Source organism: Girardinichthys multiradiatus, chromosome 20, assembly GCF_021462225.1.
Source record: "Girardinichthys multiradiatus isolate DD_20200921_A chromosome 20, DD_fGirMul_XY1, whole genome shotgun sequence".
Taxonomy (NCBI): Eukaryota; Metazoa; Chordata; class Actinopteri; order Cyprinodontiformes; family Goodeidae; genus Girardinichthys; species Girardinichthys multiradiatus.
In genome coordinates, this window is record NC_061812.1 from 41,546,581 (window position 1) to 41,573,062 (window position 26,482).

General features: G+C 39.9%; 1 protein-coding gene across 3 annotated transcripts; it reads left to right on the forward strand.

Moving 5' to 3' along the window:
* The first annotated feature begins 572 nt into the window (after positions 1-572).
* Positions 573-24,851, forward strand: ccdc120b (coiled-coil domain containing 120b). 3 transcript variants are annotated; one of them, XM_047348385.1, is made up of 12 exons: positions 573-900; positions 4,761-4,796; positions 10,111-10,251; positions 10,338-10,434; positions 10,776-10,906; positions 12,715-12,816; positions 12,912-13,032; positions 14,209-14,268; positions 14,399-14,552; positions 14,653-14,754; positions 16,540-17,577; positions 21,995-24,851. In XM_047348385.1, exons 4-12 carry the CDS (start codon positions 10,386-10,388, stop codon positions 22,089-22,091), a joined length of 1,854 nt encoding a protein of 617 aa, XP_047204341.1. In that variant the 5' UTR covers positions 573-900; positions 4,761-4,796; positions 10,111-10,251; positions 10,338-10,385; the 3' UTR covers positions 22,092-24,851. The 3 variants fall into 3 exon arrangements, with proteins under 3 accessions (XP_047204341.1, XP_047204340.1, XP_047204342.1); XM_047348384.1 differs by lacking the exon at positions 4,761-4,796; XM_047348386.1 differs by lacking the exons at positions 4,761-4,796; positions 10,111-10,251.
* The last annotated feature ends 1,631 nt before the right edge of the window (positions 24,852-26,482 follow it).

Consider the following 26,482-nt stretch of genomic DNA (forward strand, 5'->3'; position numbering starts at 1 on the left):
AGAGAAAAACTGCAATTGGGACTTCTAACATTTTCCCAAGAATGTCTTTCTTCTGGCATGACATACGTTCTGTCTACAAATTTTCCAACCTGAGCTGTGGATCTCTGCAGCTGCTACAAATGTATAGGTCTCTGGGCTATATTATCCCCCATTTATCCATCATACACTATTTTCACTGGGTCTGTTTCCTACAATTCCATAGAAATACATTGCAGTTTGTGTTTCTAACATGACACAATGCAAACATGTTCAAGCGCTATGAATACTTTTGCAAGGCACAGTATTCTATGTTGATTCAATTGACGAATTCGTTATGTTCTATTCAAAATTACGAATTTTACTTTTGGATTATTTAAAAGCTATTTCTGGCAACAATGTATTTTCTGAGTTTAATACTTGGATCACATGCGTTTTAATACCAGAAAAAAAAATGTATTTGTTTTATTCCTTTTTATTGCTTGGTTTCCGCTTTTTGCCACTCTGTGTAATAACTGGATGACTTTAGTATCATTGGCGTATATTCGGAGGCATGTAACATCTAGGAGGGGCCTCTGTGTTGTGACAGTGGTGCCTCAGCTGGCTGGGGAAAATAGCGGCTCCTCAGTCGGGGTAGAAGGGGGAGCTTTCTTCTCGCGGAAAAGAGACGCTGCTGACTGAGATGCGCGCGGCTCCGACGCAGCGGAGGTCGCGAGGCTGCTGGTGAATTACAATTGGCACGCGGAGCTACCATGAAAGAAAGGCTTTTTTTCGCGTGCGACGAATTTTCGCACCTTCTGCTAATTGTAGCCTTCTAGCAGAAGGGGTTTCGTCTTTACGTCTGGCGTAGCAATGTTTTTGCCCAGCTTGGTTTTGCTAAAAAAGGACCACGGAGACCTTCGAAGGCATTGGTCATGCTCTCTGGTAAGGGCTTCAGCTCCAAGATGTCTCTTTCATCCTGACTTGGGCGTATTGGTATATCCTTGACAGTCTGCCTATAAATTTTGCATTAAAATATAAGCCGACGTCAACAAAAGTCCTGCTGAAAAAAAGAGCAGAGGTCCTGTTTTTAGACTGTCTTAAAAACACACCTGCGATATGTTATTGCTTGGATTAATTAGTCCTGTGTGGCTCATAAGGAGCCGGCGTTGGTGTCTTAATGCGGGGTAACTGTCGGCCTGAAAAGCCGGGCTTTAATAGGGGAGCACATGCTGTTTGCTGTATGACACGTCTGCGCATTGATTGCAAGGACTGAATGGAATAAGGCCAAAGATTTTTCATCTGCGTGTGGTACAGCTATTAAAAGGCAGGAAATGCGCGGACTGCATCCATATATGAATATAATCGGGTGCCGTAAAGGAGTACACATTTGTGTCAGGCTCGTCGGGAATACAACTTCTCCCTGTTGCTGCATTCTCAAAAGGATCCTGATCCTGCTGTCTCTCACATGTTTCACTGTTTTCACCAATGAGTGCTGCCTGTGCTCAAGCATGCACGTTAAGCCCTGTTATTAACAGATTCCTGAACAGGGAGGCCTGTTGGGATGTGAAAAAGCTAATGCATAAAAAGTTGTTGCTGGTCAGTCAGAGCTTTCTGGGTCATCTACTTGTGTGTCAGGGGAAACACCTCTCTGTTTTCAGAATTCAAAGATGGTTTTACTTGGAGCTAGAAAGAATTGTTTAAAGTGGTTGTTGTTCCTGTTTTCTGGTAAACATCTGGACTCTTTAAGTGGGATGTTTGCAGATCCATCCTTATCACAGGTATGTTGCTATGGCAGACTGTCGAAACTTATGTCATAAGAAAAAAGTGCTTAGTCTACCTTTTTGTAAAGAACCATATAGTCCGACCATGTTTTCAAGTACAAACCAGAAGTCAACTTATTTAATTCCTGAGAGGTTTTTTTTAGTCTCTGCAAAATTTTGTTTACACTAATTTATAATGCTGTAACTCTTGGTGAGATCATGTTGTTATTCAAATTTTTTATTTTTTATAAACTTTTTCTTTTAAATTTGCGAATTTACCCAATACATAATTGTGTTTTTATTTCTTCCCTTGTGTCCTCAAATGTGGGGTTGTGTCACTTCACTATAGCACTCCTTAGAGATTTCTGTTTCATTTTCAAATGTACAATTCTATCCAAAGAAGTATTACCCTTATTTTTGCTAATCATAGATTTTGTAAAGCTCCGACCTGCTTCTGATTTAGGCCCGTTCAGATTTCTCTTTAAGAACTATAACTAAAAACCAAATTACTTTGTTCTACTTTCTGGATAAATTGAAACTAGAACAGTATTAACAATACTTTTTTTCCCCCCGGGAGTACAAAACATTGTTTTTAAAAAACAAAAAAACAAAGCAAATTACAGAGCTGTCTGTCTTGGCATTACTAATGCAAAAACAATGCTGTCTGGGACAGAGGAGCCTGTACAAATGCACAAGTAAGTAAACGAAAAAAAATAATACTTCAAAACAACTTTTTTTGCACACCTCAAAATGTAGCTCTCAACTGTTTTCTACTAGATCGTTTGAAAAATAAATGGCATCTGTGTTTAATTTAATATTTAAATGCAAAAAGCTCTTATGACTGTTATGTTAGATTGTTAAATCATTCATTTTAAGAAGCCTTTTCTGTGAGCGATGATTAATTATAAATATTAGGACCAGAGGCAGCATCACACCTCTCTCTCTCATACAGGATTTCAGTAATATTTCAAAACAAAGATGTGATGATGGAAATTACATTTTAAGCACTTTTTTGCATCTTCACTTTTAGGGCAATTAATGCCGTTAGCATTACCAGGTGTGCATTCCCTATAGAGTTATAAAGCATTTCCTCCCAGCATTTCCAGGTCATCAAATGGGTAAAAGAGAGCAACCTTTCCCTAATACATTTATTTACGCAGCCTGAAGGAAAAGCCAACATGCATCTGTAGAAAATACAGTTTACAGTTCCTTAGAGCTCTTGTGCCTCCTCTGATTTCATTTTAAACACCTCACCTCACCTCACCTCACCTCACCTCACTGAAAATGGCGCACTGAGTCTTCCTTCCTCTGTAACAACTTCCATGTGGAAGGGTGGTGTTGTCAGCTCAGTCTGGTGGTGCGATGGTGTATTTAATGATCAAAACCAGATGGGATGTTTTTATTAACGAACAGGGTCTGGTCTTGCAATGAGTCGACCAATTTCAGTCTCCAGCTCATTTTTATAGAGGTTATTTATCCTTTTTTTGTTACGTTTTTATTGCTGCTCTTTTCATATTTTTTTATTTGTTTTTGTAACAACTAAAGTAAGTGATTTGGTAAAAGTCACACATCCTCTCCTAACATGGATCCATCATTTTCTAAATCCAACTCACAGAATCAATTGCACAGATTTAAAAAGAAAATAGGCTTGGGGAACCAAGTTCCAGACCTTATCAAGTGGTACTCTTGTCAGCAAAAGGATAATCTACTTTGTCTTTAATTCACAAAAGCGCATAAACAGAAGGGGGAAAAATATCAGACCAGATTGTCTACTGTATGTGCGTGTAAGTAAAGCATCTGACTGCAGGGCCTTCATAAATCTGACTGCAACAAAAGCCCCGAGCTGTTTCCAAAATCAACAAAGAGGATTACAGCCAGCGTTGAGAGTAGAAACACTCTGGAATTCACGCAGGCGTCCCTCCAGGTGTATAGAGTGGAGGAAAAATGTGTGGAAATAATCCCCTTGGACTACAGAAGCACATTCCTTTCTTTATTGCTACCCCCACCCTACAATAGCAGATTCCAGGTGGATTCAAATCAGCATCTCTTATGTTTTGCCCTTGGTGGTAGCAAAGGTGAGTCGAGGCTAGTGAAAGGAGCTCTGTGATTGGTCAGTGTGAGCCTCCTTTGTGCTGCTTGTGTTTTATATCAGTATATCATGGGTACAGATGGTGCATCCGGAGATTATTTTGTAAGGGGGTTTAGTGGGGTCGCCTGACCTCCCATAAGACTGAGCGAAGTTCTGTGGTTGGGGTTCCTCAGGTGGGGGTTGATCAGTGTTAAATCCTCCACACTGAATGAGCTGCGTGTCTGACCTCGGTTCAAAGGACAAACACAAGCAGAGGCGGCACAGGGAGGGGAGTCACTGTTTGCTGTTCAGATCTGCGATCTTTGTCACGGTTGTTTTGAAGCTACACCCGTTGTACAGCTCTATACACACTCTGGGATCCTCACACTGGTCTAACTGGAGGTGTGAAATGGTACCGCTGCCCGGGGTTACCATGTGTAGGTTGATAACAGCAGCAGCTGTGTCAACACCATCAGTCAACATGAGGGTGCCAGCCTCACCTGTCCACAGCGAGCTGGACGAAGGCTTCCAGCTGCGCTGTCCTACGTCAGCTGCTCAGCACGGCCTGGGACAATGCATTTCTAATTATATAAAACAAACAAAAAAATGTATTGATCCATCTCTTGACAGAAATTGGTGGGAGCTCTTAGTTTTGCTGTATTTAATGTATGGAGGAGAAAATCAGAGTTGACTGCTTGTTGATCATCGACCAGAGCCACTTGAGGAAAATATGACTGATTCTGATCTCTGGGTAATTTATTTGTGCATCTATATATTTTATCAGATTTTAGGCATGTTTAACTTTATTTAGGTTTGGTTCAGTTGCATTTTAATTTGATCTTAATGTCAATATTATTTCTCTTTTTAATCTAGTTTTCCTACGACTTCATCCCTAAGTGCTAAAATAGAAAGAAACTGAACTTCTCTTGTTCCTTGAAGACATTTCACTTCTCATCCAGATGTTTTTCTTTCAGTTCTGAACAGATCTCAAGAAGCCTTTTGGATGAGAGGTGAGAAGTCTTCAGTAAACTACTTGCTTTTTACTTTAATGACATTTTATTCTAGTTACTTAACAATAATTGTTTTTGCTGATCAGTTTCTGGTGGGATTGCTGATTGTTGTTGTACTGTTGTTTGTGTCACATTTGACTTTATGAAAAGTTCTCTATAAATAGAGATAAAAAAAACAAAGCAGGGAAACAGAATGATTGGAATCACGTTCATCGAGGAATAAAACTGCATAAAGCTGTACGTGTTGGAGAGTTAAGCCTTACTGTCAATGTTATAACCTCTTGTGTATTAGTCCTAAGACGAAGATACAATGTTTAGACCATCGGAGTTGAATATTGTAATAATCTCTCATTTACATTTGTGTGTTCCGTGCTACACCAGGGCAGCTCACACTCAGATCACAGTTCATGTTTAACTAATACAGCCTCTTGAGTGCTATCTAAATCATTACTCAAAGCCCTACACATGCAGAGTCAACATCTGTTTGATGCTCAGGTCTCTACTATCGACGTTTAATGCGATCCTTTCTTTGATGCTGCTCTCTGAGACTCTTCATCTGATTATCCACTATCCCGCCCTCTGTCCCACCAGCATCCCTTTGGAATGCGGTTCCTTTGTACCTGCCCACATCTGCAAACCAGATGTTTGAACAGTTAGCACCTGAGTGTAGCCACTGATCCTGTCAGGTGCTGTGTATTTTAGACATTGTAATGATTAAAGGATTAAAACTGGCTGTCCTTTGTTCTTTTATGGTTTATAGTAAATGGCCTGTACTTGTATAGTGCTTTATCAAGTCCTGAGGATCCCAAAGCATTTACACTACAATCAGTCATCCAACCATTCATTCACACACTGACAGTGGTAAGTTACAATGTAGCTACAGCTGCTTTGGGCCAGACAGAAGTGGGGCTGCCATACAATGGGTGCCACTGGGCCCTCTGAAGTGTCTTGCCCAAGGACACAGTGACTGAGATGGACAGAGTGGAGGTTTGAACTGGCAACCCACTGGTTACAGGACTGGAGCCACAGTCGCTTCTCATAGTTGGCCTCCAATCTTTCTGCTGCTTCTCCAAAATCTCATAAACACGACACTCTGAGCTACAACCAGGCTAATATAATTACACACTGAAGTGCAACAAACACTGACTGTATTGTTTAAAGTCAAGTTATCTTATACTTGTTACACACAGCAGACCTATACGGACTGGAGTAATTTAGTTACAGAAACCAGGAGCTCAGTTGGAATAAAAAAAAAAAAAAGATATCTCACAGTCCAGGGTTGAAGATGCTATACCAGCACAGCATGTTCTCCTCCTGACATATACAGGTCCTTCTCAAAATATTAGCATATTGTGATAAAGTTCATCATTTTCCATAATGTCATGATGAAAATTTAACATTCATATATTTTAGATTCATTGCACACTAACTGAAATATTTCAGATCTTTTATTGTCTTAATACGGATGATTTTGGCATACAGCTCATGAAAACCCAAAATTCCTATCTCACAAAATTAGCATATTTCATCCGACCAATAAAAGAAAAGTGTTTTTAATACAAAAAATGTCAACCTTCAAATAATCATGTACAGTTATGCACTCAATACTTGGTCGGGAATCCTTTGGCAGAAATGACTGCTTCAATGCGGCGTGGCATGGAGGCAATCAGCCTGTGGCACTGCTGAGGTCTTATGGAGGCCCAGGATGCTTCGATAGCGGCCTTTAGCTCATCCAGAGTGTTGGGTCTTGAGTCTCTCAACGTTCTCTTCACAATATCCCACAGATTCTCTATGGGGTTCAGGTCAGGAGAGTTGGCAGGCCAATTGAGCACAGTGATACCATGGTCAGTAAACCATTTACCAGTGGTTGTGGCACTGTGAGCAGGTGCCAGGTCGTGCTGAAAAATGAAATCTTCATCTCCATAAAGCTTTTCAGCAGATGGAATCATGAAGTGCTCCAAAATCTCCTGATAGCTAGCTGCATTGACCCTGCCCTTGATAAAACACAGTGGACCAACACCAGGAGCTGACACAGCACCACAGACCATCACTGACTGTGGGTACTTGACACTGGACTTCTGGCATTTTGGCATTTCCTTCTCCCCAGTCTTCCTCCAGACTCTGGCACCTTGATTTCCGAATGACATGCAGAATTTGCTTTCATCCGAAAAAAGTACTTTGGACCACTGAGCAACAGTCCAGTGCTGCTTCTCTGTAGCCCAGGTCAGGCGCTTCTGCCGCTGTTTCTGGTTCAAAAGTGGCTTGACCTGGGGAATGCGGCACCTGTAGCCCATTTCCTGCACACGCCTGTGCACGGTGGCTCTGGATGTTTCTACTCCAGACTCAGTCCACTGCTTCTGCAGGTCCCCCAAGGTCTGGAATCAGCCCTTCTCCACAATCTTCCTCAGGGTCCGGTCACCTCTTCTCGTTGTGCAGCGTTTTCTGCCACACTTTTTCCTTCCCACAGACTTCCCACTGAGGTGCCTTGATTCAGCACTCTGGGAACAGCCTATTCGTTCAGAAATGTCTTTCTGTGTCTTACCCTCTTGCTTGAGGGTGTCAATAGTGGCCTTCTGGACAGCAGTCAGGTTGGCAGTCTTACCCATGATTGGGGTTTTGAGTGATGAACCAGGCTGGGAGTTTTAAAGGCCTCAGGAATCTTTTGCAGGTGTTTAGAGTTAACTCGTTGATTCAGATGATTAGGTTCATAGCTCGTTTAGAGACCATTTTAATGATATGCTAATTTTGTGAGATAGGAATTTTGGGTTTTCATGAGCTGTATGCCAAAATCATCTGTATTAAGACAATAAAAGACCTGAAATATTTCAGTTAGTGTGCAATGAATCTAAAATATATGAATGTTAAATTTTCATCATGACATTATGGAAAATAATTAACTTTATCACAATATGCTAATTTGTTTTAGAAGGACCTGTACGTTTCCTTGCAAAGGTTGTCAGACCTTTTAAACCTTTTCACAAGTTGCCACTTTATAACCACCAACCTCCAACATATTTTACAAATGAAATCTGGAAAGTGTGGCATACATTTGTATTCAGTGCCCAAGACTCTGATGCTTCTAAATAAAATACAGTGCAACTAGTTGTTGTTGCCAAATTAGCACCAAAAAGATGCCTTTATGTAATTAAAAATGCAGTCCAAAACTTTTATTTATAATTTTTTAAAGAAATGTTTAGTTTTACTTCCACTTCGCAACTATACACTATTTTGCATTGTTCTATCACATAAAATCCCAACAAAATAAATTAGGTTAATGGTTGTATGTTGCCAAAAGCTGTAAAGTTAGTGTGTTAAAGTGCAAATTGTACTACTGGATCTACTTCATTTACTGAGAGGAAGGTGTGTTAGTGTTTTTCTTTATAAATCCATGGGTTGAAAGAACACAAGCAGAGTTGCTAGTAATATTTGCTTCTGGTCAAGATGGTGGGAAGATTTCTATTGAGAAAGGCACCAAATGTTTGAGCAAATGTTTTAGTGGCACAACAAAGCAATTCTTAAGAGGCATGGCAACCTTTTGGCTCCAGCGTTCAGCTGCGCAGATGAATACCAAATGTGTTTCCTCGAGCTCCTTTTTTAGTGGTTCTACTGTCCATCGGGGAACGTATGTGACAGTGTATTTTTCACTGCAGGTAAAAATCCCTCCCAGTTCATTAGATTAGCACTGAAAATCTGATCGTCATAGACTCCTTATTGTCTAACAGGATTCATGTGATGAGCTTTTGTCTGAGTGTCAGTCGTAAGTCTGCCACATGTTTTTGTGAAAGGCTCCCACTTGTCTGTCAATGGGAGGTCAGGCATGCATGGGATGGGGGGGGGGGGGGGGGGTCTTTCACGCATACAGAAGCAAACAGTAGTTACTGGTTCACTTCCAGGACAGAGGCCAACACAAACTCTGCTGAAGCATTTCAAGTGAGGAAAACAGAATACCCCATCCAACTGGCCCGAGACAAGAAAGGAGCTGGTTTATTGTGAGCACAGCTTCGAGGCAGCTGCTCTGACTAACTGATAGATAAATGTTTCTTTTTCAAAGATGCAGTGTTGGCAGAAACAGTCTTAGGAACGGTAATTGTGATCCAGCCCTTAAGAGCCCTCTGTGTGGATTTGTTGGTTGAAGGGAGTCATTTTAGGATTTATTCCACTGGCAAAGAGACAGAAGGATGATTGTTTATGGCAGCGATTTGTGAGTAGGGATGAGTAAGAGGGTTTTGGCAGAAAATGGTATCACTATTTTTGGATATCAGGTCTCTGTTGGATATTGGAGACGAAGCTTTGTTCCTTCTGCACATATGCTACATGGTAACACAAAACGATACTTGCTGCAGTTCAGTGACAACAAAAATACCCTTCATAGGTTTCAATGTTTTTCTTAATTAAAATATTTTTAGAATCTTTTTGTCTCAGCAGAGAAAAAGCAGAAACGTTAGATTTAAAATTCAAGAGAGGAGCAGACAAACTGACTCTCATCATTTATCTCCTGCTTTTGTTATTGTTTCCACCAACTAGTTTTCAGTTACCTTGGTTCTGTTTCTCTGATTCTTCTCTCCTCTTGGTACCACTAACTTCAAGATGTGAACAAACTATTAACAGAATACATTTCTCAGTTTCACTCCATACATTATTAATGTTACTTATCCTGTCTCATTTCCTCTTTTAGCGAATTAATTAGTTGCCAATTGTGGCAGAGTGCTAATTTTAGAGTAATTCTTTCAGACTGTCTTATATGCATATTATTATCAGACTTAATTAATTTGATACGCTACAAATTGGTTTTGCGTTTAGTCTACAAAAATATTTCTATTCGGATTTATTGTGACGAACCAACACAAAGTGTAGCATAAATCTTTATACAGTTTTTAAAACACTTTTAGCACATACAAATCTGAAAAGTGTGGCATGCATTTTTTTTGGGTCCCCTTTTAATGTAACACCCCTCAATAAAGTGTATTGCAACAAATTGAGACTGTACACAGAGTCCATGTAATTCAATCTCAGGTTGGATGTTCAGCGAATGCTTCTGTAGTTTGTATCATGAGCAAAGGACTTTATTACGACCAACGAACTCAGATAATTATGAAGCTGGGTCAAGTTCTAAAAAGAGATATTAACTTTCGAGCCTGCAGTTGCCCCTAAAATTACAGTACACAGAGGAATTACCGCAATATTAACCACAGGTTTTCTTTATGCTTTTTACTTATGTGGTTTGATTGTAAAGTCTTTATACCTGAAGGAGCAGGGAAATGTGCCACATTCTTTCTTTAACAATATTAATGTTTACTTCTTTTATCTCTTTTAGTATTTGACTTTAGCCATCTGAGCAGAGGTGCTGTGCCTCCCTTTTTGTCTCCCATGATCAAGACCTAACCCATGTTTATCTACTGCTAATTTGGAAAAAATGCTACTACCTCCACACCTCAAGACCACAGATGGCTGCAAGGTCAGACTGAAGGAAAGAACTGAAACCTCTAAATATCTTTGTACATGCCTTTCAGGTACAAATAAGCCCTAATCTGTCTTCATCAGGTAAGGGTGTGCCTGGGAGAGTGAGTTGTGTCCCCAAAGTTACGTTGCATGGAGGTCAAAGGACATTTGATAACATCCATGGGTTTGGGGACTCCTGGTGAGTAGTAATGTCATCTCACTGTGTAGAAAAACATACTATCATACCTGGACAAGCTTGAAAAGGCCTAAGAAATTTAGTGGCTTGTTTCTTTTTTTCTGACAAGTTTTCTCATGGGAACAGTCAGCTGAAAAAACATCTGCTTTTGTGAATGCCTTTTGTTCACATGGTGTCGCCACAGCTGCCAGATACTCTAATCAGAAAATGAGAAAACTTAGAAGAAAACTGCAAAATAACATAAAAAACAATGATTTGATGGGACTGTATATGAAAATCTGATTGATTTTTCCATAAATGTTGCTTGTTATCCAACAATCCTTAACAATTGTTGTGGTCTGCAGATGTTCAAGGCTGCCAGGACAGCAAACTGCAGGCTGAGAGGATTGTAGCTCTGCAGGAGAGAAAGCAGGCCCTGGAGGCGCTCCTCAATGCCAGGGTGGGGGAGCTTAAACAAGTGTGTTTGCAGGAAGCAGTGAGTAGCTTTCATTTCAATTTTCCAGCATACCAAATGTAGGTCAAGATACAAAAAATTAAACTTACTCTATATACATTTGTTTGTAAAAATAGGAAACCCTATTACAGCCTGTATATTTAATCAGTTTCAGGTATGTTCTGAAAAATAAAAGTAATATAACCAAGCAATTAAAAATGAAGAAAATACCTTTTAACATTTTCTGTAAAATTTCATAAATGCTATTTCAATTGAGGAATAAATTAGAATACCCCACATATAGTCCCACTTGTAATGACTGAAAATAAACAAGGATTTTAGCTCAGGCGCACATGATTGGAGTGTTGTTACTGAACATTTTGAGGGAGGTTTGTACTGTTTAAACCTCAAACAACACTGTGTGTAGGCCATAGAACAAAACTGATCCTTCTTAAGCCACAGAACAAGTTACTTAATGAGAGGATATGACAGGCCAATCTCACCATTGAGGCACTTTCACACAGAATTGACCAAATCCTACAGAAACGTTCAGTACTTCTTCCTACCTCAGTCACACAAGAAGTTTCCAGTTTCTTTGAAAAAGCCCAACATGAGAGGACAAAAGTATGACAACAAAGCAAGTTCTGTAGATTACAGCAGAAAGCCACCCTTGGTACAGAATCATCAGAAGTTACCAGAGAGGTTGACAAGGCATCTTCCACTCAGGATAGTTGAAACCAGCGGGTGTGGAATGTGTCTGATAGGAAGCTGACACAGCCAGAGCACGCAGTTTTAGCCAAGGGACTTCATTTTGTCATCTTCCCACATAGAATACAAGTCATGTACCTTTATAAGTGCCACAAGCCCTGTGATCTCGGTAGATCGAGTTATATGATGTGAAAGGAAAAAGAAAAAAGTGGTCCTTAACGGTGGATTAATAATTGCGTTATACATCAAATATAATTTGAAGGTGATTATGGTCAACTCACCATCATAGGATCTACTATGAATGCTAGCATGTATCAGAGGGTTCTTGAGGAAAATGTGAGGCCCTTTGTAAAACAAAAATTAAACTTGAATGTAAAAATGGCCCAAATCATACAAGTAAATCCTCCAAGGACCTACAGTCTGTTTCACAGTGACCTGAATCAGATAAAAGGGGGTGAATATATGCTATAGGGTCTCTGAAATTGATCCTATTTTTTGTTATTACATGCAATAAAGTTTCCAGAGATATAAAATGAGATTGACAGCTGTGAACATTTCTTAATGAAGAAGTAAATGTATTTAATGGGGTGTCCTAATTCTTCCTTGTTACTGTATTGCTGTTGTTAAGATGTGTGCTGTTTTTTATTTATCATTTATGTTTATGTTCAGTTTACCTGCATAATTTCACTCTCTGTACCTCACAATCTTTAAGGCCTGGATTCATGGAGCAACTTGCTAAAATGTTTCTCTCAAATATGGGCTGCAAAATTAAATACTCCTGAGAGGCTTTCAGGACATGCTAATAAAGTCACAGCTTCCTCCGCTTTTCTGACAGCTGTTTAACACATGCCTTTATTTTCAGCTGGATGTGTAGTGAGTCACTTCATCTCAGTGGACCTATTTGTGGATTCAGAAACTGTTCTGCTGGCAGAGTAGCTCATCACAGATGTTTGAACTGCTACTCTTCTGCAGCGTTTTATTCCTAACACCACAGATTACAGTTTATATACAGTTATATCAGTCCATCAGATTTGTTGCAATTGTAGTGTGTAAGACAATCTACCAGATTGGCTGATATATTTACATGTAGCTTGTTGGACATCTCAAACAAGTAAACAGGCATTACTAAATGTCCTCTACAGGAGCTGACTGGGAAGTTGCCACGTGCTTTCCCCCTGGAGGTCGGTGAGAAACCCCCACTGGTGCAGCGTAGATCTGGCCTGGCGCCGAGCACCAAGGCAGAGGTAAGCCATCCCCTTGAATATCAATACTGTTTACACATCAGCTGGAGAACTGTTGTGCTTGTGTTGTAACATAGACGGCTATATTCTGCCTTCAGGATGACTCTGGCCAAAGAAAGCAGATGAAGGCAATCTTCACCGGCGCTCTATGCAGACACTCAGAATCAGACAGAAATGGCCTAAATAGCAAGAGGACAGTCCATAGGGGGTGTCATACAGGTGCAGGCCCTTGTTTCTTAAGCATTTACTACCTTGCATATGTTTTTATACCCTTGAATCTTTTACATTTTGACACTGTATTATTCTGTAGTGTATTATTGTGAATGGACATATGGTAATCAAAATTGTAAGCCCATTAAGCCTTCCTGAGTCAATACTATCATGAACCATCTTTAGGAGCAATTGTAGCTACAAGTCTTTTGGGATATGTTTCTAACAGCTCTACGCACTAGAGACACAAATTTATCCCTATTCATTTTTGCAAAATAGTTTAAGTTGAATCCGATATAGAGGGTCTGTGAACATCAACCTTTAGGTCTTGCCACAGATTCTCAATTGAATTAAGGTGTGGACTTTGACTGAGCCATTCTACTGCATGAAAATGCTTCACATCTAATCTAGAGCTGCACAATATATGGAATCACAATCACCAAAACTTGTGTTTGTGCAACATGCCAATCGCAATGCATGCTTGGATGCAATATTTGGTAAGACATAATATTTCAAATCATGCATTCACACTCTGCATATCTAGAACATATTTGGACTCTAGTCTATGAAGTGTAGAGATGAATGGCTACTACCTTTAACCATTATGTAGGGTAGACTGACTGGAGATCTGTAACATGTTCCAAGCTTGAGATATTATTTTATAACCTAACACTGCTTTAAATTTCTTTACAGCTTCATTGCTGACGTGTCTGCCGTGTTCTTTGGTCTTCATGATGCTGTTTGTTCTCTAATGTTTTCTTAGAAAAGCTCCAAGGCCTTCACTAAACAGCTGCATTTACACTAAGATTAAAGTACAAACATTTCGGCTCTAGTTATTAAGTGGGTGACTCCTGAACGGAGTTGGTGGCACTGAACTTTATTTTGGGCTAACAGATTAAATTTGCTGAATACAAAAGCATGTATCAGTATCATTCCACTTCACAATTATACACTACTTTGTGTTGGTCTAGCACATATATGTAAAATAAAAACATTTAATTTTGCAGTTTAGCTTGAGCAAATGTATAGTAATGAATTGTTTTGCAAGCACTGTACAAGGGCATAAATATAAATGGCAATGTTAAATTCAATTAAAAAAAAACTCTTTAACTTTCTATTGTGTTTAGCAAGCATCATCAAATTAGGCTAGTCTGTCCATGATCTGAACTCCTTGTTGTCTTTTAGAGGACACTGTGATGTCAGAAAGTACCAGCTCTATGTCAGATTCAACATCACATGACAATGGTGAGTCAACTGCACATAAATGTTCTTCTCTAAATGTTTTACACTGCCTAAATATCTTAGAAATGGTTGGCATTCATCGGTGTGTATTCTGCAATTTAACATGATATGCTGTTGTCTTTCTCCTCAAAAGATTCTTCACCCAGCGTGGCTGCTGACCAACGCTCCCTGTCTCAGCCCCGGCTCACTGTTGGCAGCCCTGACCACAGAATCAGTAGGAAGCTCTCTCCGGTGGAGATCTACTATGAAATGAGGACACGTCGCAACTCGGTCACAAGCTCTGTGAGGTAATTATCTAAGTGTCACCTCATATGAGAACTGCTGCCAGCCTGGACTGTCTGTCGGTCGATAATATTGGTTACAAACATCTTTTGTTGCCTTTTTCAGCCCAACTCACTCTTTACCCAGAAGTGCTTCTAATGTTGAAGGTAGAAGTGTTCCAGCAACTCCCTTGTTGGCCCGAACTGCTCCAATCAGTGTTCATGTCAGGTATTCTGTGACCTTTACAGCTTCTGAGATATTCAGTCTAACTGTTTCTTGAAAAGCACTTGTGATACAAACGTTTCAAAACACATGGAGAGACATAAAAATGCATTAGAAATAGCCAAACCAAGTAAATCTGAAAATGTTTAAAAAATATTAGACAAATCAAACAAAATAAGAAATTGAGGAAAGACAGAAAATAAATGGTAAAATATATTTAAAAAAAAACTCAAAATGTATAGTTAGATTTAAAATGAGTCATACCCCTGGCAGATTTGGATGTAAAGTTATTTTATTTAACCCAGAAATGTTTTTCTGATTGGAAATGACACAGGCATCCAATAAAAGATGAGATGATGTAAAAGAGGTATCATTTAGGAACTTTTATTTTTATTTTAAAAAGAAATGGCAAGTGAAAAGCTATTTGTTATTCTCAATAATCATTGAAAAAGCCTTTATTTGGCATTACAGCAATCAAACATGTTTTTGACCAGCTGTTTGCATATCTCTACTGGTATTTTTTCACAATTCATCTTTTGCGATGAGCAAACACATCTGAATCGAATGAACGGCTCGTTGCCAGGCCTCTGCAGAGCAAAATGACTAAATTCTGGTGACCATTCAGCAGTTTGATTCAGGTTGTGATGGAGAAGAGATACATATAAAAGTTACAGGATGGTAGCTCAAGAGCCCTTGCCTTAATCTTCAGCTCCCTCCACCAATCTGATTCAAGACCCTGACTGGACCACTCAAAAACATTAATATTACTTCCAGTCAGAGCAAACATGTTGGTAAAATTATATGATTAAAGATTAAATATGAATATTTCTGAGCTCAATTAAATAAAAAACATATTAATAAAAATAAATTAAGTAGACTAAAGTCATAAAATCCAAAATAATATCAAGTACACTTAAATGTCAAATAAAGCTTAATGAAGTTGTTAAATAAATAAAATAGAATTAGAAAACATAAATGACTAATAATTAAAATCCAGGCTAAAAAAGTAAGTATTTAAATTACTTTGAAAAACATCAACACACTCAGCTACTCAGACAGGCTCTTTCATGGTGAGGCGGCATGATGAGAAAATAACGCCTCACCATCAATTTTATTTGAGGTACCACCAAAAGACCCCTTTAAGAAAACCTGATGGGTCTGAAATACCTGTAAGACAAAAGAAAATTATTGGATTAATAACATAAAAAAAATGGTGAAAGCATCCTAAAATCAATTCTATAATACAAACGTAGCCAATGCAGGGATTTTACAAATGGTGTGATGTGAGCTTAGTTTCTAGTCCTTGTCAGCATTATTGCAGGTGAATTTGTAACTAGCTATAGTGGAGCCATGGGTTTCTTAAAGAAGCTAGAAAGTAATGCATTACACTAATTAGTTCTAAAAGTGATAAAAACCAAAGTCTCTGTTGGACTGAGAGAGAAGGAGGAAAACTAGGATGTATAGATTAAAAAGTGGGACCTAAAGGAGACGCTTGGAGTTCTTTATAAAAGAATAATATGAAGGAAAGGAACAGCTCTTTTCAGTTTTGATTGGTGTAAATTCAATGTGGTGATAAGTAGTTTGACACAGTTCTAGAGCTGTAATGATTACTGTTAAATTTAGCTGCCATCATCGGCATGGTTCCTCTTTAGATTTTAGGCATTTAAACAGCAATTTCCCACTGAAGTACCTTTCGTAGTTTCTACTAAAACTGTTTTATTCATGCGTCTTTATCTCTGTAGTTGTCTTTTTGGTTCTTTTCTTACATTTCTGTGTTTAATTATCCCAAAGGTCAGAAGCATCAGGTAGCAATGGGTTAAAGCAGTGGTCTGGCAGTCTGGATGTGCCATATATGATTCCACTTGCTCAGGAGGGCTCTTCTTCTGATCGTCGAAGCTGCCCTTATAGCTCCAGAGCAAGGCGCAGCAACAGCTCTGAGGCCCTCCTGGATAGATCCAGCCTGCCGGATGATCCTGGACCTAGAAATGGTATGCCTCAGAGGGGGGGGCCATACAAGAGCTCAGAGACCCTAACTGATGGCAAACTGCGACAAATTCAACTAGCTAGCCCTGAGAGTCAAGCTGATGGCTCCATTGATCAGGGTAAATTGCGTCTGTCAGTGGGTGGCAGAGCAGCCAGCGGAGGCTACAATGAACTACTGATGGACTATATCTGGGGTAAACAGCAGAGGATGCAGGTGCAGCACCAATTATACCAGTCCACAGGGAGAATTTGGCAAGACATGTCCTCTCCTCGTTCCTCCACTGCTGCAGTGCCTCCACATGCAAATGGATTTTCCCATTCCCAGGTCAACCTTCCCAGTGCTGCAAGTCCTTACAGTCCTATGGTCCTCAGAGGACCCCAAGCTGAGCTCCGTAGGGTCAAAGTCACCAGGACCAAATCTTGTGGGCCTTTTATTCCTTTGCAGCAACATTCCCCAGATGGCATTTTGCTAACAGCATATGAGTCCCCTCTTCCTGCCACTGGCAGTGCCACATCCTCCATTCCGAATCTTCTCCCGTATCAGACTGAGCTTTCTGGGCCCTCCTTTGGCCGTAGGCCCCCGCAGTTTTCTCTTCCCACTCCAGAAGATTCAACAAGAAGCCTACATAAAGCTCTTGCCCTGGAAGGACTGAGGGACTGGTACTTAAGGAACGCATTTGGCTACCCTCCTACTGCCTCAAAGGGCCATGAAGCAGGCATCTCTCGGCTCTCACACCCCCATCCTCTGGTGCACCAGGCCCAGTCCCTTCAAGGGGAACCAGCCAACCTCCAAAGGTCTCAAATACCCCAGTCAGCAAGCTTCCATGGTCACCCCTTGCATGGACGGTCAGTACACTTGTATTTCTAATTGATTCATTTCATTGGAATTTTCTGTCAAAAACATTTATGCAAATTTATGTAAAATGAACAGATCAATACAACATTTTCATAAACAACATTCTGTTTCAGTAAAAATGCTCTCAATACTTTTACCTAACTTTAGGTGCTGCGGTGCAAAGAATTTAGGTGCTGGTTTTTGAATGGAACCAAAAACAATGCCTGCAATGGCAGTCACTACTTTAAAAACATAAAAACCAAATGTCCGCATCAGTTCTGCACATGAACAGTCATGCATGTAAATCTTTGTCCTCCTGAAATAACAGCAGAAGACAAAGATGTTCATTAACATGGCGTTGTTATTTGACATAAGAACTCTGAAAGGCTGTGATTTATGACATCAGTGCTGAACATTCTTACGAAATGACAAAAATCCATAAAAATGTCAGCATTGTGACATTTCTGGGTTACCTGTGTTTTTACATTAGTGGAGTTTTAAACATAATAAATGCCAGAACTAAATGCATATGCTATCACTTTTTCAGTAAAAGCATTTTGAAGCGTGCTAAACATGCAGCAGGTTACCCTGAGTTTAACAGTGAGTGTCTTGTCATAAATCTGCAGCACATTGTTGATGTCTGCCATTTGTGACTTTCACTGAGTGATTTGCGCTTGTTGACTTTTCTTTGTTTGTGAGAAAAAAACAGACTGTCTAAACCACTAATCACCTGTTTAATGGTGACTGGAGTTTATAACGCTTAGGATCATTGACTTAGGAGCTAGTCATCAATGATTTTTCTTTCTTCTAAAGAGGTAGGGTTGGTGAGTTTTGTTGGTTGGGGAGATAATTACTTTTCTTTTATTAAAATTAGAAGTGTGTGTGTGTGTGTGTGTGTGTGTGTTCTTGTACTTGTTGCTGAGTGAGAACCATTTTTCGTATTTTTATCGCAGTGAGGACATTTTGACAAAGTGAGGACATTTTCCTGGTCCTCACTTTTTCAAATTCCGTTCTTGGGGCAGGGCTTAGATTTAGGACTAGGGTATGAATCGAGTTATTGTTAGGGTTAGGTATTAACTGGTTACGGTTAGGGTTAGTGTTAGGGTCAGGGTTAGGCACTAAAAATCAAGAAAAATGAATGGAAGTTAATGGAAGTAACCGAAAAGTCCTCATAAAGATAGTAAAACACGGATGTGTGTGTGTGTTTAAACCCAGTCTGGATATTTCATTCTGACCTTTTTATGTCATATTTGTTTAGCTGTTGTACAGCAGATTATGGTCCTGTTATTCTAACTATGTCCCAAGAAAATTGATCTATCATCCTCTATTACAACTGTGACTATTTTTCTGTGGGCATTTTTTTAAAAAGCATAAACTTATGAACCCACTGACAGCCTCATGCCAACATCCAGACTCTTAGTAGTTTCTTTTTCAAAAGCAGTGTCACTCAGACCTAGTTGGCTCCTTTGAATTCCCTCTTAGTTACACACAATGAAACAGAGTAAAAATATGTTCCACACAGTACTCTGAAAGACTATTTCCCACCTTACAGATTTGTTTTTGCTATTTTGTTGAACTTAAATGTTTCAGATCATCACACAAATTTTAATGAGACAAACATAACCCGAGTAAATTTTAAATTCAGTTTTGCCATGGTTATTTCGTTTATTAGCCTAGTCCAGTGTAGATATATATTGCCTCCTTGTTAATTCATGAATTGAATGTGATTAAAAGGCTTTTGGTTCAGTTTTACTAATTACACCTAGGCCAGTAGCCAGACTGGCAAAATCAAGAAATCACCTGAATGGAACTTAACAGGATGAAGCTGAAAAAATAAGCTAAAAAATCTGAAAAGCAACACATTATATCCTGATCGAAAGAAAGTCAGGAAGAGATAAGAAACATTACTGACATCTATCAGTCTAGAAAGGGTTACAACCCCTTTTGTAAGGCTTTGGGACTACAGTGAATCTTTGTGAAAGCCGTAATTCATGAATGGACAAAACATAGTACAGTATGAGGGAACCATGAATTTTGCTCTTTTGTAAAAAATCCTAAGGATAATGTTTAGCCATCAGTTTGTGACCTTTAGCTCAAGTGCAGTTGGGTTATGCAGCAGGACAATGATCAAAGGTCACACACAAACCCATCTCCGCTCCCAAAAAATGGTTTTGAAGTGGCCTAGTCAAAATCCGGACATAATTTGATTGAGTTGCTGTAGCAGGACCTTGAACTGGTCATTCATGATGGAAAACTCTTTAATGTGGGTAATGTAAAGAAATTCAAAAGATTTCCCTGTGACAAAAAGCAAATATTGAAGAAATCTGTTAGGGGGCAAATGCTTTTTTTTATGGTTCTGTTTAAAATGAATTTAAGGATTTAAAATCCAACAATGAATCTGAAAAACGACAGAGTAAAACTTGAAGACACTACTATTTAAAGGACAGCTTAAAGTTTAGTTGTTTGTGATCATGGCCTATAGTTTTTGTGTCAGACGTATTCGACACCGGCAGTAGGATGCTGTCAAGCTGAAGAAGGAGTCCTTTCACCTGTGGTTGGCTTGTGGGACTCCTGAGGTGGCTGACGGGTACCGTGAGGCCAAGCGTGCAGCAGCCTGGGTTGTGGCAGAGTAAAAAACTCGGGCCTGGGAGGTGTTTGGTGAGACCATTGAGAAGGACTACTGGTTGGCCTTGAAGCGGTTCTGGCAAATCGTCCGGCGCCTCAGGAGGGGGAAGCAGCTCTTCGCCAACACTGTTTACAGTGGGGGTGGGGAGCTGCTGACCTTGACTGGGGACATTATCGGGAGGTGGAAGAAGTACTTTGAGGATCTCCTCAATCCTGCCATCACGCTTTCCCTGGTGGAAACAGAGGCTGGGTACTTGGGGTTGGACTCTTTCATCACCCAGGGTGAAGTCACCAAGGTGGTTAAAAAGCGCCATGGTGGCAAGGCTTCGGGGGTGGATGAGATCCGTCCTGAGTACCTCAAGTCTCTGGATGTTGTGGGGCTGTCATGGTTGACATGCCTCTTCAACATTGCGTGGCGGTCTGGGAAGGTGCATCTGGACTGGCAGACCGGGGTGGTGGCCCCCGTTCATAAGAAGGGTGACCGGAGGGTGTGTTCCAACTATTGGGGATCACACTCCTCAGCCTCCCTGGTAAAGCCTATGCCAGGGTATTGGAGAGGAGAGTCCGACCGATAGTCGAACCTCGGCTTCAGGAGGAGCGGTGTGGTTTTTGTCCTGTGCGTGGAACATTGGACCAGCTCTACACCCTCTGCAGGGTACTCGAGGGTTCATGGGAGTTTGCCCGAGCGGTCCACATGTGTTTTGTGGACCTGGAGAAGGCATTCGACTGTGTCCCGCAGGGCACCACGAGGGACACATTATTAGGGGCCATCTGGTCTCTGTACAAGCGGAGCAGAAGTTTGGTCCGCATTGACGGCACTAAGTCAGACCTGTTCCTAGTGAATGTTGGACTCCGGCAGGGCTGCCCTTTGTCACTGGTCCTGTTCACAAGTTTTATGGACACAATTTCTAGGTACAGTCAAGGGAGCATCCGGGTCTGGTTTTGGGACAAGTGGATTTCGTCTCTTCTTTTTGCAGAAGGCGTTGTCCTGCTGGCCCCCTATAGCCAACACCTACAGCATGCACTAGGGAGGTTGGTAGCGGCTGGGATGAAGATCAGCTCCTCCAAGGCCATGGTTCTCGACTAGAAAAGGGTGGCTTGCCCTCTTCAGGTTGGAGTGGAGTTCCTGCCTCAAGTGGAGGAGTTCAAGTATCTTGGGATCTTGTTCATGAGTGAGGGGAGAATAGAGCGGGAGGTCGACAGACGGATCGATGCGGCTGTCGCAGTAATGGGGACGCTGTGTCGGTCCGTTGTGGTGAAGAGAGAGCTGAGCCGAAAAGTGAAGCTCTCGATTTACTGGTCGGTCTACGTTCCTACCTTCACTTATGGCCATGAATCTTGGGTCATGACCAAAAAAACAAGATCCTGGATACAAGTGGCTGAAATAAGCTTCCTCCTTAAGGTGGCCGGGCACTCCCATAGAGATAGGGTGAGGAGCTCGGCCATCAGGGAGGAGCTCGGAGTAGAGCCGCTGCTCCTCCACATCTAGAGGATCCAGTTGAAGCAGAAGAGTTTTTACTTTTATCTTTCTGTTTATGCCTGGTTCACAAGGCAGGATTTCTATGCCGATTTTTCACCTGAACGTCCCCTTCCGACATTCCCTGATTATTGTGATAGCTCTAAAGATAATCTTATGAGACATTTCTGCTGTGTGTGGTGTGTTAAGAGTGGTCTGTTTGGATGGACGTCTGGACCACTCCGACCTCAAATTGGGGATATTCAACATGTTGAATTGTCTTGCCCCCCCCTGGGGTTTTCTGTACTGACTGTATTTTTGTATTCTTTTTTCTGGCCCCCCGACAGGTCAATGGAGTTTTCTCTATTTCAGGAGACACCAGATCCACAAAAGCAAGAGGCAACCCCAAAGGAACCGAGTGCAGACCCAGGTACCCTGGTCTGAAGCAGCAGAATGCACTTGGCCTGAAAGCCAGACATGATGCAATGTATCAGCGGAAACACTGTAGCCTCATCTACAATTGGTAAAGTTACAAGTGGATACTATGTGACCTCAATAACAAAGCAAAACATGGCAACCTCAGCAGATTGAGACTGAAGTGTAGCTGTACAGTTAAAAAAAATCTTTCCTGTGTTTGTCTGATTCCAACAGTATAAACATCCAACCCAGTGTTTCTGTATGAATGTGCACTGGTGCTGACTTGTTGAACATCTAATATCAGTAAATAAAATGATCATTTACAAATATGTCTGGTCCTAATAACCCTGAAGTCTCCCAAGATATACTTTTTTAAAGAATATATACATCTCTAAATAACTATTTTGTATATTCTGATATAAAAAGCTATATTAAAGAGGGTAATTTATTGCTTCTCAGACATGTGATAAACAGTAGTTTTGATCTCCTTCCATTTGAATAGAATAGTTACATGAACTTGCTTTTCTAATCTATAAAATGGTAAAAACACGCCTCACTGTTCAGCTACCATTCTTTCCCCAGCATTTGTTTTTTTCAACATTTTACAAAAATGAATGAGACTATGAAATGTAGTGAGATGATGTTTAGGCAGAAGTGCCAAGATGTTTACAAACAATGCCTTGCAAAGGTGTTCATGGCAGATGACCATTTTCACTTTTTGTCACATTACAACCAACATCAGAAAAATGAGATTTTATTTGACTGACCGAAACGAAGTGGTGGAAAACTGTGAACCCCCCCACCAAACACCACATTAGTGGAAACAGGGCTCACCTGTGTGTAATTTAATCTCAGTGGTTGTTCTGTGAAAGCCTCAATCATGGTAGCATCGTGCTGTGGGGACATGTTTCTTCAGCAGTGACAGAAGCTGGTCAGAGTTGATGGGAGGAGGGATGGAGCTGGATACAGGACAATACTGGAGAAAGAACTTGTTAGAGGCTGCAAGAGATATGAGACTGGGCCATTGCTTTAACTTCCAGCGGGACAGCGACTCTATACAAACCCCTACAGCTTCAATGAGATGGTTTACGTCAAAGACTACTAATGTGTTAAATTGACCCAGTCAAGATTTGTAGCTGTTATTGCAGTGAAAGGTGGACTTAGGGGAGCCAAAAACAAAATTTTATCTGTAAAACATAGAAAATCACGTATGATTTTCCTTATACTTCAGGTATGCACTACGTTCTGATGGTCTATCTCTTTAAAATCCCAAATAAAACACGTTGGAGTTTGTGCAAAATGTTCAGGGAGCATCAATACTTTTACATGGTACAGTAAAATGAACGGGGTCAAGAAATGTAGCGTTACGGTGATCAGGCAAAGGTGCCAAAATGTTCAAATGTTTTAGCTGACACTGGTAGAAAACATATGTGCTAACAATAATCCTCTGTGAGTTCAGTATAATGAAAGTTTACGATGTCACTTAATTAGAGTTGTTAGACTGATGTTGTGTTGTGATTGTCTTGATTCTAGATACAAATGAGTGCTGGGAATTAAATATAGCCTGTTTAGACCTCAACAGACTAGTTCAACCAGTAAATAAACCCTTTGGGCTGGAGTGGAACCTGTTGTATGCTTGTAGCATATGACTTTAGGACAACCAATAAACTACAAGCTGGATTTGAGTGTCATGCAGAGCACTTTATAAACATCTTAAGCCTTAATTCCTAATGAAATAGTCACCAAGAGAGATGACAGGCAGTAGTAACAGGGTTTGCTATCAGGAAAGTTAAAGATACTCTTCAACATCTGCTGAAGGTCTGGGTGTTAGTCTGTAAATAGTGAGGATGGTACTTATGAGTTTAACACTGACATTTTATTCCCAAGTAATCTCATAACACTATAGTATAAAATAACCTCACCACACCTTCTACCCCAAGTGAACATTATTGGTTGTGTGAGCAGGGCTGCTGCAGTGTTCAGTGAAGGTGTGAGCAGGTCTCATGCCATTCAGTCTTTGAAAATAGAAGTAATACTGGTATTTGTAGGGACTTTCATTCATGTGCTTGGGGTATTTTGGTTTAAAAAAAAAAAAAAAGAATAAATTTTACATGATTTCTACTATATGGTGCATCATTATTCATTTTATAATCAGACTTGGTAGCATTTAGAGAAGCCATGGAGGCATCAATAAAACAAAACAATTGTTTGGTGTAACATTTTTTATTTATGTCTTTTGTCAGTTTATATACTTGAAGCATTGCCATTGTAGAACTAATTTGAATGTGATTATTTAAGTCTGTGATTCTATTTTTACACTGAGTTACAAAGTGTAGCAGAATGTGGAATGTCATCTTTTCAGCTTCACAGATCTTCTCCCAGCTCATTAAAACCTGAAATCAAAGACCAAACTGCTGTGCACTGGGGGTCAGAAAGGTATTTTTCATATTATGTACTCTGTAAATATAAAATAAATGCTAAGGCAAATGTATTCAAACTATATTATATTTATGAACCTATAACATTTTGTAGCCATCTACTGTAGCTATCGGTGCTGGAATTGCCAGTGTGTGTTTAAACCGTGTTATCCAGCAGTGTGATGTGTTGATATATGATTTATGATATAATTTTCTTCTTTTTCTTCAGGATATATAAATGCACCTGTTTTATCTTTCTCTTGTCTCATTATAATCAGGCCTGTGAAATTTGACTTAACAGACCTGCTCTCTGCTGTATGTATAAGATTTTGCATTTGTTCTACTAAATAAAGTGTCATGTTGAAACTACCGTTAATTTCATCTGAAGTATTTTTCCCCAAGACTTGTGGCAGTAGTAGAAGCTTTGTTGAAACTGATCTTTTTAATTAAGCCTAAATGTTCTAGTTTTATGATATCTTTGCTTCAAAATAAATCATCTTTATCAGATTGGTGAATTGATATTCATTTGCCAGCTAATTCATATAAACTGTTCTCCATATAAAATGTTTTTACATCTCCCTAAGAAATTATGGGATTTATCCATGACAGATCCTGCATACGTCTTACTATATACTTGCTGATCAATCATTTGGAAACATATGAATGAAAATTAAACCACAATAAAAAGAGCAATTTGTCTGAAAACAATATGAATAAAACTTTAAAGATACAGTAACTCTGTATTTGGGCCAGAATGGAAGATGCTGTTTGTGGAACCAATTACCCTGCAGAGTTGGAAAATAAGGCACCAGGTTATTTTAGTGAAACTCTGCCCTCTAGCGATGACATTTTCCATTTTTAAGAAGAATCTCCTATATTCAGTACCTTGCACTTGAACTTTTTCTTCATTTTTCTTTTTGCAACTAGTGATAGTTGATTGAGGCATTATTGGGCTATGAAACGCGCCTTTGCACAGTGGTTTGATGGAGTCGCATCGTGAGCTACCGCACATGTGAAGCCTCGGGTGTCAAATGACTATCTCTAGTTACAACCACAATCTTTATTGTTTGATTGGAATTTTATGACAGACCAACTCAAAGTAGCGCATATTTGGAAAATAGAAGGAGGGGCTGTTGCCCCCACCTATTTACAGACCCAAGCAGATCTCAGTCAAAGACCCAGATTGAACAGAACACATAGTGATAAAAAAGAGAGGAGACACAAATGTCTAAAACATTTTTTGAAGGGCCCTATTATATATAAAAACAAGATTGGACATAAAGTAAAAATGTTCTTAAATGGAAAAGTTGAGGTGATTATTTAGAAAAAGTGGGTCAGTTTGCCAGTGGTTTTGTTGGGTCTTAATTTTAAATCATTAACATTAATGGATAAATTCCTTTTCAATTCAGATTGAGTTGAGTGTCAGAAATGGAGAACTTTTGTTTTTGTCTATTATAACTCCTAAAAGGATGTTAAGGGTCTTGTCCTACAGGAAGGTGAACCTCGGTTTTTTGCAGCCCCCAACAGGTTGCCTTAAACAATTGCCCCATATTTACCTCCATTGGGCTATCAACTCTGACCAGGTTCTCTGTATCCCCACATTATGATACTGCCACCACTATATTTCACTGTGTTTCTACTACACACAGTGTGTTCATATTGCAACACTGAAGTCTGAACAGACAGCTCAATCATATTTTCATTATGTAAAAAATAGGCAGTGTAAAACTCTCAGCTAAGTGAAGTTGCTGATCCTTAAAGTACCCCGCATGCCATACTCTTGAGTCGCAGCTTAGGTTGATTAATTTGTATAAACTGTTGTCTGTTAGATATATAGCTCTTTAACCAATCCAACACACCACCTCTAAAAACCATGCTACCCCAGCTTTCTAAATAGTATATCATAGTTGACAGTATCAAATGCTTTTTTTAGATCTAGAAACACTCCAGGAGTTATTTCTCCTACGAAGTCCATCAATGCTAGACCTGTTGATCTATTAT